This window comes from Ovis aries, chromosome 1 (assembly GCF_016772045.2).
Source record: "Ovis aries strain OAR_USU_Benz2616 breed Rambouillet chromosome 1, ARS-UI_Ramb_v3.0, whole genome shotgun sequence".
NCBI lineage: Eukaryota > Metazoa > Chordata > Mammalia > Artiodactyla > Bovidae > Ovis > Ovis aries.
This window is the reverse complement of record NC_056054.1, coordinates 218,228,183-218,247,901: the sequence shown is the minus strand read 5'-3', so window position 1 is coordinate 218,247,901 and position 19,719 is coordinate 218,228,183. Positions and strand designations below refer to the sequence as shown.

The window sequence follows — 19,719 nt, the reverse complement described above, 5'->3', positions numbered from 1 at the left end:
GTTTTCTTTTAATATAACATATGAACGATACTCCAAAAAAAGCCCTGAAACCCATTTCACACATTTTGTTATTATTAACATCAACTAATGAGTGTATTTCTCAAACAATTGCAGATGTTTTTAAGATTTTGTTTTTCAGTACAGACTCAACCCGATAGTAACCATCTGTCCTGGATGATTCAAGTTCATCTCTCTGAAAGTGTGAGAATGGATTTGGTAAGGCATTTAGGTCTTTTCTGGCTTAGTAACTCAGTAACCCTAGAACATTAAGTGAAAAATATCTGTGCCTACCCCTCAGCACCCCTGCACGCGTGCACACATTTCCCTAGGGAGTAAGGAAATGGGGTATTAGGTGGTGAATATAAGGAAAAGCCTGATAAATTTTAAAAAATCATTAAATAGGAAATTTCTATCTTAATTCTTTATTAAAGGAATGGAGAATAACAGATTTGGGGTTTTTTTGTAATGTTAAATTTTTGGAATAAATACAGCTATGATATGAGGAATTCATAATAAAGTGAAGGCAATATTTTGACAACTGTAAAACTGAACACCTTTATTTCACCTCATTACAATATTTAGAGACAGATGGTTTTTCCTTTTAGATGCAAAACTTAGAATAACCTCTTTAAATTGTCCACAGTTGTTGGGTTGGTTTTTTTTTCGTCCTCACACTTTGCCTGGCTTTAGCAGTAATAAGTCATTCAAGTTAAACTGTTAAGTGGTATATATGAATTAATAAATTTGTGAACATGAGTCTGTAATCAAAGGATTGTAGTGTCTATTGCCTCTTTGTATAAATCTTAATTTGAAAACAATTGGCCACAAACAAGTGTAATTATTTGCCATCAAATCATTAAAATGTTAGTGGCATCCTCCAAAAGAGAATTCTCTTTAAAAGTTCACTGGCAGCACTGGACATGTTTGGAAAGTATACATTTATATGTATTTATATGTGTGTCTGTTTATATATATTTGCCTATATTTGTGAAATTGAACCAAAACTCATCTATAAAATACCTTAAATACCTTTTCAACCTCTAAACCCCTTGATGGTACCTGGAATCTGCCCCCTGAAACCTTTTTACCTCATGACAACTTTCAGTTAGGATACCTAGAATGACCTTTCCTTCTATACTGCTTTACTGTTTGGGTGTATTTTCTTTATAAAAAGAAATTAGTTCCTTGATTTCCTTCTTCAAGTGTTCAAATTTTGGTCCCTATTTTGTAAAATTTTTTTGAAAAATTACTCAGTTTTTCACAATGGACAGTTACTTAGAATTTAGTATCTTTTACCTGTCTAACAAAAGTAACATAATCTATGAAAGAATTTAATAGATGATAAAAATATTAACATCTGAAAAGTAATAAGACACATAGATGAAAATTAAAGTTTGTTTTTCATAGATGTTGACCTACTGGTGCAAGAAAAAAACCTGCATTAGATGACAGGCTGCAAGCTTCCCCATAACCTGGTGTCCAGTAATAATGCCTTTTAAGGCCATTGGAGACTTCTGCAAGGTACACGTGTCCATCCACCACAAACGGCTCCACATCTGTATTGTCCGATTTTAGACGGCCTGTGTGAATTAAATCTGAATATGCCTAGGATTTTTAAGAAAAACTGTATCATTAAGAAAATAGTTAATTCATTTTACAAATTTCAACATTCACATTTAGATGTGATAATTTATAGTCTGAAATATTCTGAATAACTGCTGAATTTAAAAATTTTTCAGGTATTGTTCACACTGTGTAAATTACAATCTCATAAAACTTATTTCTGCATTTTAACATTAAGGATGTTTTGTTGTCTTATGACTCACTGAGATAACAATTCTATATATATTACCAATTTTGTGGACCAGAGGTTTCAAGTGAAAATTTTCAAGTCCCAAGGTGACTCATAAATGGGGGTGGAGTGCTATTGTATATGCCCCTGAAGATCCAGTGATAGCTGGGGATCCATTTTTTAGAAAAATAAACACCCACAGATTTTGGCTTAAAACTTTGAGTTCATGGACTCCCTGAAGGTAACTGACAGATTTAGGCTGAGACCATTCCTTTAGTATTAGATGCTGGCATAGCTGGCCACATAGTTATTTCTTCATTGTAGAATTTTCTTTGTATATCTTGTATGGATCATTGACATCTACATAAAGGTGTCATACAAACATGTTAAACTAATTTGTCAGTAAGGCTGTGACTACTGTAGAGAAAAGGAGAAATCAGTAAAAGATTCAAGTCTAGTTGCTTTCTGCTATAGCTTGTCATTATTAGTCCAACTCAATTCAGCTTCTAGTGTTATAGAATGTGGATGTGGTGTTTTTCTGAAATCAAGCTATTTTAAAAAAAATAGTGTACATGTTATTAATCTTTTTAGTGATAGAATTCTGATTAGTCTTTTGGCAGTTTTTGAGAATTCTGACACCTTATTTTTCTTTTTATTCTAACTGAAAACTATTCCGTTATGATGCTTTTTGTGTGTTTTGAAAGCAGTATTAAGGGTTCTATACATTTACATAAGCAACATAACATATTTTGACAACTTGTACTGTATTTTCGAATTCTGTCTTGATTTAATTATTGGGTAGCAGATTAGAGATTGTGCCACATCAAATTTATACTGAATCAACAATTGTGATTTTTTAAAAATTAACTTTGGAGTAGAATTAGGACTGTATAATTTATCATTTTATTTATTTGTTTATTTTCCACTGCACTAGGCCTTTGTTGCTGTGCACAGGCTTTCCCTAGTTGCAGCAAGCAGGGGCTGCTCTTCGTTGCGGTGTGCGCAGTGGCTTCTCTTGTGGGGCACAGGCTGTAGGCGCATGGCCTTCAGTAGTTGTGGCACACGGGCTCAGTATTTGTTACATGGGCTCAGACACAGGCTCAGTATTTGTTACGTGGGCCCAGTTGCTCCATGGCATGTGGGATCTTCCCAGACCAGGAATGGAACCCGTGTCCCCTGCATTGAAAGGTGGATTCTCAACCACTGAACCACCAGAAAAGTTCCTTGGTGATATTTATACTAACATGTAGTATTTGATATCTTTCACTGTTTCAACCACAGAACTTTCCAGTAGCTAATTTTTAGAATGTATGTTAAAATTTATCAAAACTGAAGTGTCTCACTGTACTTGGTAATCCTGACTAACTCATCAGTAAATAACATCTGATGTTGTAGGGAAAGCCCCAGGAAAAAACCTCAGTGAAGACAAACTTACCACACATGTAGCTTCATCAAATTTGTTTCCCCAGATGTAGATATGAGAGAGTGTAGGATTTGTTTTCATTGATTGTGAAAGTGCAACAAGTCCTTTTCCCTCTATGTTGTTGCTCACCACAGACAACCTGTGGAGAAACAAAAAGTAATAACCCTAGAAACAGTTCCACAGAGAGAATGGATGAGCTACCAACAGCATTTATTACACACATCTTACTCTGTTGTCTTAGCATTAAATGTATTCAATGTAGTAGTTAAAATACTGATCTTACAATTCCTGAAATCCAAGAAACTTTTCTAATTGGATTCTTCATGTACCTAAGTAGAGCTACCTACATTTTGGAAATTGTTTTAAACAAACTATTGTTCTACTTATTATTCAGTAAAGGTTTGGAGTGGATTGCAGACATATTTTTCAGGATAAAGTCACCTGAGCAATATTTTCTTCTTGATTCATTCTTAAAGTCATTATCATATTGAATGATTATAACTCTTCTGTTAGAATTTGGGATAAATAATATAAATGATAAGAATTTTCTCTTTAACCTTAAGCATTCATAACTGTTATCAATCTAATTTTAAAAAGACATTCCTTTAAAAAGAAAATAGAAGATACTGAAATGTTTCCTGTAACTTAATATGTTAGTTTAGAAACTGAGTTTTCATATTTCACCATGAATCTTAAGTGGTAAGAGGTTTAAAGTTAGTGTTCTAAACAACTTTTTTTTCTGTTATTTTGATTAAATGTAAAACCATACTAACGCTTTAAGAGTCCTGTTGTGTGAAGCAAGAGCATCACTGAGATAGTTTGCTCCTGCATTTTCCATTCTGTTAAAAGAAAGATCTATTACTTCCAGGGTAGTATTGCTTTTCAGAACATCGGCCAAACACTTCATTCCATCCTGAGTTATTTTATTGCTGGGAAAGGAAAAATATCTAGTTATATTTGAAAATATGAAGTGTCCTTTTATTCATAGAGATCGCAGGCTTAGAAACTTTTAAGCAGTACTTTGTATTTTAGTTAAGATTTATTTTAGTCACTCAATTTCCAAAAATGTTACTGAAAATTTGCTATAAAATGTTGCTTCTGTTCTGGTTTACGTATTTAAATTGCTCACTCCAGTTATTAGGAGATATTATATCGGTTTAAACTGAATAATAAGTGAAGCTCAGGATAAAAAGATAAAAATGGTTTTATTTCCTAATTTTTGGATTTAGTGTCTAACACAGAATCATACCTACTATGAATCTTTACACAGATTTTCCAGATTATCACTTACCAGCTTACATCAAGGTATTGAAGGCTCCTGTTCAGATACAGTGCATCACATAACTGTTTCATACCACAATTTTTTATATCATGTTTACACATGTGTAACTCAACAAGGCATTGATTTTCTTTCAACATGTGGCCTAGGTGAACTGTAGACTCTTCCTAAAAATAGATAGTCTTTTTTTCTAAAATATAATTTTAAAGCAGTACATGTTTATTTCAAGCATGGTCAGTTATTTAAGTTAGCTTTTTAAGAAGACTTTATCAGTTAAGACTGTTAGTCTACAATTTGTATTTGTTTAGCATGGCTTTTGAAAAGAAATCATTTTGTCACAAATGATAACCTTTACCATCTTAGAAACACGCAGCGGGCACTTGTAAAGTGCAATGACTAAGTGATGTAAAAGAGGGGAGTTAAAAAGGCTGAGCGCCGAAGAATTGATGCTTTCTATTTGTTGGTGCTGGAGAAGATTCTTGAGCATCCTTTGGACTGCAAGGAGATCAAATCAGTCAATCCTCCAGGAAATCAGCTCTCACTATTGGAAGGGCTGATGCTAAAGCTCCAGTACTTTGGCCCCCTGGTGTAAAGAGCTTGACTCACTAGGAAAGACCCTGATGCTGGGAAAGATTGAAGGCAAAAGGAGAAGGGGGCAACAGAGGATAAGATGGTTGGGATAGCATCATCAACTCAATGGGCGTGAGTTTGAGCAATCTCTAAGAGATAATGAAGGAGAGGGAAGCTGGCGTGCTGCAGTCCATGGGATTGGCAGAGTCAGACACAACTTAGCAACTGAACAGCAACAACAGAAATCATTATTTTAAAAATATCAGTCATCCCAGAAGGAAAACAAATCACAATAATTGGTACCATAGTTGAGCATGGCAGTCCAGTGGTTAGCAGTTGCTTTCACTACTGGGCCCAGATTCAGTTCCTGGTTGGGGAACGGAGATCCCACAAGCTACAGAATGCAGCGTAGGTACAGAATGAAGTCCAGACCTCCTGGACTGCTATTCTTAGGCAGTATGCCATTATTACTTATGATTTCAGAGATGCAGTGGCTCATTACATCAATACAACAAAACAAACAAATGACAAGACATTTCACACTGGGCTTTTATAATTCTCTAGCCCTTTATCATTTGTGTGTTCATCTTAAGCATTCTGCCCCTCAACAGGTTTACCCACTGAGAATGAGTTTATAAGAACAAAAGACAACATATTTGTTTAAATAAGCAACTTCTAAAACCATATTATAATACTCTTACCAAGAATTTAAAATTTTCCATTCAAGTTTTCATTTGTAAATGGTAGTCTACAATTCTAAAAATATAGCACATTCATGAACCTTGACATAATCCTCAAGTTAGTACCTTCATTTTATTCACATACAGCATTATTAACTGCTCACTTAGAATACATACCTGTTCACCATACAGTATGGGTCGGTTTAGGTTTAATCCTTTAATTGTTCGGTTTTGAGTTAGGACTGTAGCAAATGCTATCACACTTTGCATTCCCTAAAAACAGATAAATTCATTAAGGAAACTGACAAAAACTTTAAAAAGTAACCTCCCTAATATTTCAAGATGAGTAAAACTGGGCTCTGATAAATCAAAATTGTGCTTTTAAAGGTTTAATTTCCTAGTCCTTGAATGTAGGTTGATCAAATTCAGAAAAAATCCATCTTTAACATGCACGGGGACTTTCTTAAGGATTCCTTGGATGTTTACCTCTAGGTTTGCTCCTAAATGTTCAAGATTCTGTATGATGCAGACGTCAGACATGCGGACACAAAAGTGGATCCCAGCTAGGGCTCTATGCTACTTATATATCCTTAATGCAAACCTCCTTTTATATTCATACTAACACACTTTAAATGGGTGTTTATGGCGGCAAACCATTACTAATCACATTTTTCACAACTCCAGTTGGCCCCCTCTGCCTTTTGGAAGGGCCTGATCCTCTCGCATCTCTGTGATGGATACATACCTAGTTGTTACACCAGAAAACCTGGGCCTCTTCCCACTCCACCCGTCCTCTTACCTTCCTCTCAGTTGATTGCCAGATCTTAGAAGCAAATCTTACAGATTCTGCTTCCAAAGATGTCTCTAATTAGTCCATCTCTAGCTACCACCTCACCCAGGTTCTCACCACCCACCTGAATGAGGGCAGAAACTTCCTAAAACTTTCACTTCTTTAAATGGGAAACATAAACCCTTGAAATAAATAGAAAGCATTTGTAAGAATAAATACATGAGTATTAAAATTACTTCAATCTCTGTCAGTCATGTTACACTTGGGGAAGCACTCTCTTAGCACCATACCACACTTGGGGAAGCACTCTCTTAGGGTCTGCATGTTCTGGATCCCTGGCCTGGAATATTTCTGCCATGTCCCTCTTGAAGGCAGCTCTTTCTCATCCTTCACAGATGGGGCAGCTTTTTTCATCCTAGTATTCCTTCCTCAGGTCTTAGGCATAACCATCCTATCACACAGATGACCTCCTACCTACCCATTATCAGAGTATTTTGCCATCTTTGTAGCACTTTGCTCTAATTTACTGATATTTTCCCAATTAAAATGTAACCTTTATAAAGGCAGAGACTATATGTGATGCACTCCTGTATCCTTAGAATCTAGGGTTGTGACTATTACGTGCAGAAAATATACAGTTGACCCTAAAGGGTCAGAGGTCAATTGTATACCTTGGTATCCATGGATTCAAGGAACCTTGACTTATGTAGCAATTGTAATATTTACTGTTGTAAAAAGTCTGCATTTACCCGGACCCAACAGTTCAAACCCATGTTGTCGAGTCAACTGTATATTGAATTAATGCTTTCCCCATTCCTTCTACTGTATCTACCCACTTAAACTTTAGAGCCTATTATACCAAAGAGCCTCCTTGGCCCATCTTACTGACATCCTGTCCCAGTGATGTTGCATTAACCTTTTAACTAGGTTCCTAACAGTAGGCCTGAAGGTTTGAAGGCATGTTTGAGAAAATGAAGCCTGGACTTTGAAGCCATATCAGGTCAGATGAAGGCTCTTAGAGTTGTCTTAGGTTTTATGCTATAACTACTCACTGAAAAATGTTTCCACAAATAAAAAATTTACATTATACAAATCAAGTATTTGTTTAATTAAAAGGAACATAAGGTTCTTTAGAAAATCCCATGCAAGTTAAGAAGGGTAATAGATGGAAATTTAGGACGATTTTTATTACACTGGATATTCTTCCATAAAATTATTATAATCTGATTTTTACTTAAAGATTTTTTTTCTCTGATACTAGATCTTAGAGATGAGCTTAAATCATTCATAAGACTGTCATGTAGCTGGTCTCTTGACACTTCTCTGTGCTAGTTTCCAGGGAGAATGATCAAATACTTGAGTGACTCTCTTTTTTTTTTTTTGTGAGTGACTCTCATAACCAGTTTAACTCACCAGATCACAGTCACCCAGATCTAATTTCTCTAAGGATGAATTAATTTGTAGCATTGCAGCAAAAAACATTCCACCCTTATTTTCAATCTTGTTTCCAGTCATTCTTAGGTGTTTCAGAGTTCTATTCTTCTGAAAAGGAAAAGAGGCAAAACTGGATTAAAAATTTAACCCAAAGAATTCTCTTCAGATTACGTGTTAGGAGACTGTATTACTATTTGCGGACTCAGTCAGTTTTTCATGGAGATTGAATAGAATATATTCCATAAAGGTAACATTCAATTTCCCATAATAGGTAAAAATATAAAGTGTACAATTTGGGAATTCCCTGGTGGCCCAGCAGTTAGGACTCTGCACACACACTGCTGAGGGGTTCAGGTTCAATCCCTGGTCAGGGGACTGAGATCCTGTAAGCCACATGGTACATCCAAAAAGTACAATTCACTGGATTTTACTACATTCACAGTGTTGTGCAGCCATCACCTCTAATTTCAAAACATTCTCTTTACCCTTAAGGGAGACCCTATACCCGTTAAACACTCACTTCACATTTCCCTGTATTACTTTGAAAGTGACACAATTTCTCAGACATTTGCAAAGTTTAATTCCTTCTCATAATTCATTCTTTTGATAAATCATCCACAAAATTACAGACATTTCATTGTCCTAATGAAATATTTGAACCATAAGTGCATGTAATTATCTTTAAAATTAAGTCAAACTTCCCTCCCCCCCGCCAAGAGTGGGAAGAAGGAAAGGATGTCCACTCTCACCACTTCTATTTTACATTGTACTGGATGGGGCTAGATAAGGCAAGAAAAAAAGGCATACAGGTTGGAAACAAGCAAAACTTTTTGCATATGACAATCTTTTATGTGGAAAATTCTAAGGAATCCACTAAAACAAAAAAAGACCTGTTAGAACTAATATATGAAGAAACATATCCCATGTTTCTGAATCAGAAGACAATATTCAGTTCAGTTCAGTCACTCAGTCGTGTCTGACTCTTTGCAACCCCATGAATTGCAGCACACCAGGCCTCCCTGTCCATCACCAACTCCCGGAGTTCACTCAGACTCACGTCCATCAAGTTGGTGATGCCATCCAGCCATCTCATCCTCTGTCGTCCCCTTCTCCTCCTGCCCCCAATCCCTCCCAGCATCAGAGTCTTTTCCAGTGAGTCAACTCTTCTCATGAGGTGGCAAAAGTACTGGAGTTTCAGCTTTAGCATCATTCCTTCCAAAGAATACCCAGGACTGATCTCCTTTAGAATGGACTGGGTGGATCTCCTTGCAGTAAAAATGGCACTATTCCTCAAGTTGATCTAAAGATTTAAAGCAATCCCTCTCAAAATCCCAGTTTGTTTGTTTACTTTGCAGAAATTGATAAACTGATCTTAAAATTCATGTAAAAATGCAGGAGACCCAGAAGAACCAATACAACGTTGAAAAGAACAAAGACGACCCACACTTTTTCAAAACTTAACTACAGGACTACAGTAGCCAAGATAGTGTGGGACTGGCCTAAGAACAGATATATAAATTAAGAGAGAGTACAGAAATAAACTCATTTATAATCGACTCTTGACAAGGATGTCAAAATCAGTGGGAAAAAAACAGTTTTAACACAAGATGTTGGGTCAACTAGATAGCCACATGAAAAAGAATGAAATTGCTCCTACGTCACTTCATATACAAAAATTAAAATATCAAATAACTGAATGAAAGAGTTAAAAACTTAGAAGAAAATGTAAGTGTAAATATTCATGACTAGGTCATATATGACTTTAGATGTAACACTAAAAGCATAAACAACAAGAAAAACACAAAATGCATTTTACTGAACTTCTAAAATTGTGTGCTTCTAAAGATACTACTAGGAAAGTGAAAAGGCAACCTACAGAATGTCAGAAAATATTTGCAAGTTATATCCTATAAGGGACTTGTATCCAGAAAGGGCAAAACATTTGAAAAGCGAATTATCCAAAGAAAATATAGAAATAACCACTTAGCATGTGAAAAGATGTCAACATCATTAGGAAAATGCAAATCAAAACCACAAAACCTCTTTATACCCACTGCTGCTGCTGCTGCTAAGTCAGCCCGACTCTGTGCGACCCCATGGATGGCAGCCCACCAGGCTCCGCCGTCCCTGGGATTCTCTAGGCAAGAACCCCGGAGTGGGTTGCCATTTCCTCCTCTAATGCATGAAACTGAAAAGTGAAAGTGAAGTCGCGCAGTTGTGTCTGACTTTTAGCGACCCCATGGACTGCAGCCCACCAGGCTCCTCTGTCCATGGGATTTTCCAGGCAAGAGTACTGGAGTGGGGTGCCATTGCCTTCTCATACCCACTAGGATAGCTCAAATAAAAAAGTATCAGGTATTGGTGAGGATATAGAGAAATCAGAATACCCATTGTTGGTGGAACATAAAAAGGGGCAACCACTTTGAAAAACAGTTTGGCAGTCATTCAAAATGTTAAATAGAGTTTCCAAATGATCCAGCAATTCCACTCCAAGGTATATACCCTAGAAAATTGGAAACATAAGTGCACAGAAAAATGTGTGCAAATATTCATAGTAGCGTTATTCATTATAGTGGAAACCCAAGTACCCGTTAACTAATGGATGAATGAAATGTGCAATGGAATATTACTTGGCAATAAAAAGGAATGAAGTATGTTACAACGTGGATGGCACTTGAAAGCATTGAGCCAGTCAATAAAGGCCACATGTTATATGGTGATTCTATTTATGTGAAATGGCCAGAAGAGTCAGTTAGAAAGTAGATATGACTGCAGGGTGCTGGAGAGAGGGAGAGAAGCGTAGAGAGGGATTACTAACAGGGTCTCTCTTCTGTGGGGAGGAGGTGTTCTAACAACAGTGATAGTGGTGATGGTTGCAAAACTGTGAATATAGCTGATCTTTGAACAACACAGGGGTTAGGAGCAGTGACCCTCTGCTGTTGAAAATGAGTTTAACTTCACAGTTGGCCCTCCATATCCAAGTCCTACACTCTCAGATTCAACTGACCGTGCATTGTATCATACTGCAGCATGTATTTAGTGAAAGAAACCCATATATGAGTGGACCCATGCAGTTCAAACCTGCGCTCTTCAAGGTGTCCATTGTATGCTAAAAAAGCCACTGAACTGAACACTTCCAAAGGATAAATTCTTATGTGAATTATGTCTTAATAAAACTTGATTTTTTAATTGAAGTATAGTTGATTTACAGTGCGTTAATTCCTGCTGTTCAGCAAACTGTTATATATACATTTTTAAAATATTTTCCATTATGGTTTATCCATAAAACTGTATTAAAAGTGAGTTCAAAAGTACTCATGTGATATCTAAATGTTAATGAAGTGCAACAAAAAATATACAGTTGCACAAAATTAAAATAAATTGACATTAACATTTATTTCTGTTGGTTTCAAGCTAAAATTAAAGAAATTGAAATCCCCAAATTGTTAGTTTGAGGTATACGAATGCTTACATGTAGGGCTTTAGCAATCAGTTCTCCACCTTCAGGCCCAATGTCATTAAACATAAGATTTAAGTAAATGAGATTATGTTGTTTCTAAAATAAGAGAAAAGAAGCTATTATACATGTATTACCAGAAATCAATCAAGAATATATGAGCTGCTTTTTAAGTAAAGGTGTTTACCAGCAAAGAAAATCTTTACAACCAGGGAAGTTCAAGGTCTCCAGCAAAACAAAGGATGATTAAGGAAAAACAATATTCTCATTTAAACAAATATAATTACAGGATAAAGAAAAAGACTATATTCATTTTTTTAGTTTTTTTTTTAATTGGAGGATAGTTGCTTTACACTGCTGTGTTAGTTTCTGCTGTGCAACAGTGTGAGTCAGCTATTAAGTATACACATATCCCTCTTAAGCCTCCCTCCCAGTATATTCCTTTTTTATCAATGATTCAAAGTATGGATGTGCTTCATGTACTAAACCATAGTGTATCACTTTGCAAAAGATGACTCAAGAGGCTCTAGGTATGAGCTCTACTGAGACCATATACACAAATGCGTTTTTACTGTATTTCAAGTGTTATAGCACAGTCAAGACCCTTGATATTTTACAAAACTATGTTTTGTGTATATGTCACTAGACTAGGTGATTTCACCATAAACAGATCTGAGAACATGGTGGCTATGATTTTTGATTTGTGGTTGTTGAAAATAACTTGGTGGTGTTTTTTTGTTTTTTTTTTTTTTAATCTTCACTCCATCCTTATATTCTGTGCCATTTCATGGGTATGCGAATTTTAAGATCTTTTTTGGCTCAGTAGAGACACTTGCAGCACACGAGAATGGGACAAATAGCTAAGAAATTAAAAAGCCAATTTAAGGGAAGAATAACAAATGATATATGCTGCTTTAAACATTTTAACTGAAAATACAGACACACACATGTATATGTCAATCTCCTGAGGTTGAAACAAAACCTTTTCTTTAAGGACACCTGTTCTTATTGGTGGACCACACTACCTTTCTTAAATAAAATGCAACCATAAAGCAGCATTTCAGTTTGGGTATCTCGAAAGTGAAGTCTACAATAAAGGGTTAGTTTAGCAGGCTAGGGCTGCTGAAACCCTGCACATTCCAGAGAAAAGACTGGTTCTTAACTTGGTCCTGAAAGAAAAAAAAGAACAGAACATTTTGCAGTAAAATACCTGGAGCAGTTTTGCAGCATAGTACGCGCCAACATCACTTAGGAGGTTGTATCTAACATCCAAACCTGAAGAATACAGATGAATAGAAGCTGATATTCCTCCTAATGAATACTTAATCAGCAGAATGAGAACAGGAAGGAACGATTCGTAAGGAGACATACCATTAATATATGAGTTATTCTTTAAAACTCTGCAAAGAATCCAGAAATCTTCACCTGTTACTCTTTCTCCTGATAGTGAGCGACTGTTACCAGCAATATTTAATGTGATTCCTACTGATCTGTTAAAATATTAAAAGGAAATCCAGTAAAGGAAAAATATTTTTCCTTCATGGTTAGTGACATCACTGGATAGTATTTACTGGAACCAAGTACCACAGTACAGATTTTTATTAAGTGTAACTTAAAACTACTGAATATATACTACAGCTTTTGAAAAGCACTTTAATATATGCATAATTTAATTTTTCAAGCACAGAAAAAGTATTCCTACTTGATAGGTAATGACATTGAAGAATGTCATTCAATGATTTGCATAAATAAACCCAGCTCACAGGAGTTAATGACCAATCTGGAACTCAGACTTGGAGAATGCTGGTCTAGTGCCTTTTTTTTTTTTACTAAACTACCTCCAAGACCTGTGTCAGTCATCTATGCTGAATCAAAAAAGCATGTCCATTTCATCTAGCATTTGCAAATGGCTTTCAAATCACTCAGTATTCCAAGAGTTTTCACACAGATGAGTATCAGTGACTGTTCTGATGTAATCAAGTATATGTCTTCCTTACCCTTTTTCAATTTCTTTATCCACTTCTTGGAGTATTTGCAATATAAAAGGTTTAATTTCCTTGGACTTTTCCATACATAAGTCATTATAATATTCCTGGAGACCACCAATAGATGCTGAAACTTTTGAAAAATAAATGCAATACTTTTCATCACATATAAATTATCCGAGGAGCTTCCTCCCACCAAAATTAGATTTCTTTCAAAGATACAAATGTGTGTGTGTGTAGAGTTAGGAGTGAGGGGAAGAAAAGGAAGAATAGAGAAAGTAAAATAAGGAATGGGAGAGAAGAAAAATGCTGTTTGGAGAACTAGGGCCATAGAAGTACCCACTGAGGATGGGCAGACACTTAACTTGGAAGTGACACAAAAGGAGAACTAACTTCTGTTAAGTAACAGGCCTGGCAGCTGAGGAAAATGACGTCCAGAAAAATTAAGTATTTTGCCTGAAATCATACAGCAGAGTATTGAATCAAACTTGACTCCAAAGCCTCTTCCATTCTGCCATAATGGATTAGGGTAACTCATGTTTGCTTATAATAGCTTCAGATAAAGACAGTTTTATCATAGAGTCTAAACTCAAAAGGGATCTGAAAAATCAAGTCCAACAGGCTTCTTGAAGACCTTCTATACCCTGTAAGTTGATAGCATCTTTGAATACAGCTCTGTCTGTCCTTCCTAGAAGAACAGGTCTCCAAGTTGAGACCTCACTCATAGAAGTGCTTTACCTGCCATTGTCTTCTATTTCCTGTTTCTAAAGGTGATTTTTCCCTGTCAGTCACTAATAGGGAAGACAAACAAAACAGGAGTTGAAGTCTTCTTCCTCTGTTACACCTGCAGCAGCATCTTTCCTTGATGCATCATCTTATTATTTTCGATACTACTTTAAAAAAATTTTTATTGTAGTTGATCGACAGTGTTGTGTTAGTTTTAGGTGTACAGAAAAGTGAATCAGTTATACATAAATATTGTATGTTGTGTAGTGTGTTAGTTCCTCAGTCCTGTCCGACTCTGTGACCCCATGGACTGAGCCCACCAGGCTCCTCTATCCATGGGATTTCCCAGGCAAGAATACTGGAGTGGATTGCCATTCCCTTCTCCAGGGGATCTTCCTGACCCAGGGATTGAACCTGAGTCTCTTGCATTGCAGGCAGATCCTTTACTATCAGAGCCACCAGGGAAGGCCACATACACATACATACATCCACTCTTTTTTTAGGTTCTTATGCTTCAGTCACTGGTTCATTTCTGGTTCGAAGGAGGTACTGGTTGCTTTGGGCTTCCCTTGTGGCTCAGCTGGTAAAGAAGACGCCTGCGGTGTGGGAGACCTGGGTTCGATCCCTGGGTTGGGAAGATCCCCTAGAGAATGGAAAGGCTACCCACTCCAGTATTTTGGCCTGGAGAATTCCATGGACTGTATAGTCCACGGGCTCTCAAAAGAGTCAGACATGACTGAGCAACTTTCACTTCACTTCACCCATATAATTCATTACAGTGTATCAAGTAGAGTAGGTCCTTATCTATTTTATAAATAGAAATGTGTATATATCAGTCCCAATCTCCCAATATATCCCTTCTCCCCTCCCCTTTGTTATTTTAAAAGCATCTTTTTCCAGGCCCAGGCTTTCTAGGGTAGAAGGTATGCTGACACTTTTCTTATAAGCACATACCACTCCCTGTCTCTTTTCTGTCTTAGCTTTTGTGTTTGTATGTCTCTTTAAGAGAGCTTAGTAATCTCACTACTCAACCACCCTGAGATCTTGAGGATCCAGTTTCTCTAAGTCTCTTCATCTCAAAAATGTTCCTTCATGAGTGGATTTCTGCACTATATGAACTAAAGAGTTTGCTAAACAAATATGCAAAACAAGATTAAAGAGAAAGAACATTATGTTAAAAGTGAAACCAAATAATTTTTCTTACAGTTTTTTAAAAATAAACTCAAATTTAGGGGAATTCCCTAGTAGTCCAGTAGTTAGAACTCTGTGCTTTCACTGCCAAGAGTCCTGGTTCAATGCCTGGTTGGGAAACTAAAATCCTGCAGCTGCATGGTGTGGCCTAAATAAATAAATAAATAAATAAATTTAACCTACGTTTATTTCAAATAACTTGGAAATTTCAGTATCAAAAAGAAAATAAAAGAAACATTGATCAGCAATCTCATTGCCAAAGAACCACTGCAACTGAGGTCTGGGAGTGTTCCCTACTATTTTTCTTTTTCTGTATCCTTTTCCTATTCAGTTAACATTATGAGCATCTTTCCCATTTCATTAGCTACCCTCTGAAAATTTTTAACAGCATAATTGTACATAAGAAATCTTCACTTACTAAGCATAAAATAATAAGTACCTACTGTATTGCACAGGGAAATATATTCACTATCTTGTAATAACCTATAATGGAAAATAATCTGCAAAAGTACATATATATTCTGTATAACTAAATCACTGTGCTGTATACCTGAAACTAACACTATTGTAAATCAACTATACTCCAATTTAAAAATAATTTTTTAAGAAATCTTTCACTTTAGGATTTATTTATATTTAAATAATACTTTATTTCATGTATTAAATAATACTTTAGCACAGTATTTCCCAAACTGTTCTGTGGACTACTAATCTACTGCATGATCAAAGATATTGTAAATAGAATGGAGTTTATCCTAAAATAAATTTGAGAAATGATGAGTTAAATAATGCTAAACAGATTCCTATCTACAGTAATTCTCGGGACATTTAAAACTCTCAGGTACACAAGGACTCCTCAAGTTGTTGAGCCCGGAGGGGAAGGAGGATAAAAATGCTCCTAGACTTAGGACTTAGGAGACCATGGTTCACATGGAATACAATCCAAAAAATGCTCCCTTACCATCCTCAACAGAAAATAAAACAAGTAGACCTCAAACGAATTTACTTGTTGGAGCTGGGCTCCCACTGGGTTCCCTCTGCTCTGGCTCCTACCTTCCTTGGTATTAAAAATGTTAAACAAAATCTCAGAAATGGAGACCCAACTGAAACAGAGGTAATTATCTGGTGTTTGTTAAAAATGCAACCCAGGAGACACAGATCCAAGAAGCACTTGAACTGTGTTCCACCAGACTACAAAGTGGTGGTGATTTACAAAGGCAAAAAACCCAGAAGTTACATAAATGGTTCATCAAGAATTGGGATTGGGGTTTGAGCTGGCAAGAAATGAGGTTGCTTGTTAAGCAAGGAATGACTGGGAGTCTGAAATGATTACAAAGTTGCAATGGTGGGAAGAAATTTGAAACTATAAGGATGTAGCTAGCAGCTCCTATTTTGAAAACAGCTAGTAGTGTCCTTGAGTCTGACACTGTGCTGTATAGACCCAATGGACTGTAGACCGCTAGGCTCCTCTGTCCATGGGATTTTCCAGGCAAGAATACTGGAGTGGGTTGCCATTCCCTTCTCCGGGGGATCTTCCCTACCCAGGGAGAGAACCCAGGTCGCCCACATTGCAGGTGGATTCTTTGTCATCTCAGCCACTAGAGAAGCCCAAGAAAACTGGAGTGGGTAGCCTATTCTTTCTCTAGGGGACCTTCCTGACCCAGGAATTGAACTGGGGTCTCCTGCATTGCAAGCAGATTCTTTACCAGCTGAGCTACCAGGGAAGCCAATTCAAGTTCTCAGTGATGAAGGAATGCATCTGAAATCATTTCCACAACAGCCACCCAGCTCCATTTTGCATGCCTGAACCACAGTTACTCCATTTTGATTTTTAAATAGCTTTAAATATGTCATCAAAGAGAAGAGAAGGCTGCCTTGAGAATTTCTCAGGTTCATTGCCTGCCCTCAGCTGGCAGAACCGTATCCAGGACATGCAAACAGATGTAGACTTACAAGTCATGTTTATGTGAAGGCATGAAGGAATCTTAGATTACAGGCCAGACAAAGCCAAAGAATATGTATATTTAACTACCTGGCCATGGATTTAAAGTATTTTTGAGCATCAGCTATATTTTTCTGCTACTCTCTCTTTTATTTAAAATTCACCCAAGTATTGCATGTCAGGATTCTATGGCACCAACAATTTATTTCCTATACTGTATTCATATTAGGAGAAAATAATAAACTGGTTTTCAAATCGAAAAAAAAGCTAAGAATAACCAATTCTACAAGAAAATGTCAAGAATTTGACCTAGATTCATTTTTAATCCACACCTGACACTTGAATTCCAAATAATCTTTACCTAATATCCCGTTTAAACATTACTTCAGTTCAGTCGCTCAGTCATGTCTGACTCTGCGACCCCATGAATCGCAGCACGCCAGGCCTCCCTGTCCATCACCAACTCCTGGAGTTCACCCAAACTCATGTCCATCGAGTTGGTAATGCCATCCAGCCATCTCATCCTCTGTCGTCCCCTTCTCCTCCTGCCCCCAATCCCTCCCAGCATCAGGGTCTTTTCCAATGAGTCAGCTCTTCGCATGAGGTGGCCAAAGTACCGGAGTTTCACCTTTAGCATCATTCCTTCCAAAGAACACCCAGGGCTGATCTCCTTTAGAATGGACTGGCTGAATCTCCTTGCAGTCCAAGGGACTCTCAAGAGTCTTCTCCAACACCACAATTCAAAAGCATCAATTCTTTGGCGCTCAGCTTTCTTCATAGTCCAACTCTCACATCCATACATGACCACAGGAAAAACCATAGCCTTGACTAGACGGACCTTTGTTGGCAAAGTAATGTCTCTGCTTTTAATATGCTATCTAGGTTGGTCATACCTTTTCTTCCGAGGAGTAAGCGTCTTTTAATTTCATGGCTGCAGTCACCATCTGCAGTGATTTTGAAGCCCCCCAAAAATAAAAATAAGGGCTAATTTTGGAGGTGGTTACCCTCTTCTATGGTGGCTCAGAGGGTAAAGTGTCTGCCTGCAATGCAGGAGACCTGGGTTCAATTTCTGGGTCAGGAAGATTCCCCTGGAGAAGGAAAAGGCAACCCACTCTGGTACTCTTACCTGTAAAATCCCATGGATGGAGAACCCTGGTAGGCTACAGTCCATAGGGTTGCAAAGAGTCGGACACGACTGAGCGAATTCACTTTCACTTTAACCTTCACCCTCTTCTATTGAAACAGTCAAGTGCTGGGAGATTGAGGACTGAGGGGTCAGTCAGACTTGGGTGCTAATCCGGAAGGGCTGTGTGATGTCAAACAACTTACTGAAATTCTATCTTAAATTTCCTTTTATGCTAAAAGCAGAGCATGTCAATGCCCACCTCACAGTGCTGTGTGGAATATGTAAGGCCTGTGGCACAATTCCCTATCTACAAGCACACAAGCATCCTAAATGGAAATTGTGAAGGGAGACGGGTGTACACTTTCCGCTTAACATGAGAGTGAAAGTGAGTCATTCAGTCGTGTCCGATTCCTTGTGACCCCATGGGCTGTACCCTGCCAGGCTCTTCTTTCCATGGAGTTCTCCGGGCAAGAATGCTTAACATGCTACCAGATAATTCACGGGTGCAGAAATACTTAAAACCGTGCAGGCGTGAACGTGCAAAGAGTGGTCTCCAGAGCCTCTAGCCCACCTGGGCCCTGTTCTCTGGAGACTTCACAAAAAAGGGGCCCAAGTAGTGCATGGAGACAGAGAACGCGACACACACACTTGAATTCAGGACAACCCACCGCGGGAGCTTGGGGCTGCCCTCTCAACCACGTTTGGGGGCGCCCCGAAGTTCCGGGCTCAGCTGGGGTTCCTAGGGGCCCTCTCCCGCCGGGCAACCTCTGGCCCCAAGTCTGCTCGGAGGACTCGGCCTGGCCATGACGCCCCTCGCGCATTTCCTCCGGGCTAGGCTGGCGCCGAAGGGACCCCCTGTTTCTTACCGCTACCGTCTGCCGCAGCCCAAGCCGGAGTCGGGGTCTTAGAGGGAGCGGGAAGTGGGGACCCGGACGCCGGCCCGGCCTGCTTCTGGCTGAGCTCCATGCTCCGTACAATCCGGCCGGCAGCGGCGGCGTTGTCATGACGACCACGCGCGTGCTCCTGCTCCGTGTGCTGCAGCCGAAGAGCTGCAAGAGGTGTGGCCCCACCTCGCGATCATAAGCGCCCATGCTGTGCGAACCTCTGCCATTACCCCCTCGGTCCCGGAGGCCTGGCTGGGCAGGTAGTGACCGCCAATGCGGTGGAGACTCCTTGTTCACCATCTGAGTCCTAGTCCCCTGCGTGGGTTAAAGACACACGGAGGCAGGGCATCCCGGTTCTTTTGCAGAGAGAAGTTCTCCAGGTTTAGGGGGCATGGCTGATGAACTAAGGGCCGGGGATACAAAGATGATTATGACACAGA

General features: G+C 38.3%; 1 protein-coding gene across 5 annotated transcripts; it reads right to left on the bottom strand.

Annotated features, from left to right (window-relative positions):
* Positions 1-529: 529 nt before the first annotated feature.
* On the bottom strand, positions 530-19,594 carry LRRC34 (leucine rich repeat containing 34). 5 transcript variants are annotated; one of them, XM_012099580.5, is made up of 11 exons: positions 19,262-19,399; positions 13,423-13,543; positions 12,797-12,915; positions 12,636-12,700; positions 11,441-11,524; positions 7,948-8,076; positions 5,922-6,017; positions 4,507-4,661; positions 3,989-4,144; positions 3,228-3,354; positions 530-1,605 (listed from the first exon to the last, which is right to left on the bottom strand). In XM_012099580.5, the coding sequence occupies exons 1-11, from the start codon at positions 19,359-19,361 to the stop codon at positions 1,402-1,404; spliced, it is 1,356 nt and encodes a 451-aa protein (XP_011954970.1). In that variant the 5' UTR covers positions 19,362-19,399; the 3' UTR covers positions 530-1,401. The 5 variants fall into 5 exon arrangements, with proteins under 5 accessions (XP_011954970.1, XP_014948051.1, XP_027814374.1 ...); XM_015092565.4 differs by lacking the exon at positions 3,989-4,144; XM_027958573.3 differs by lacking the exon at positions 11,441-11,524.
* Positions 19,595-19,719: the final 125 nt, after the last annotated feature.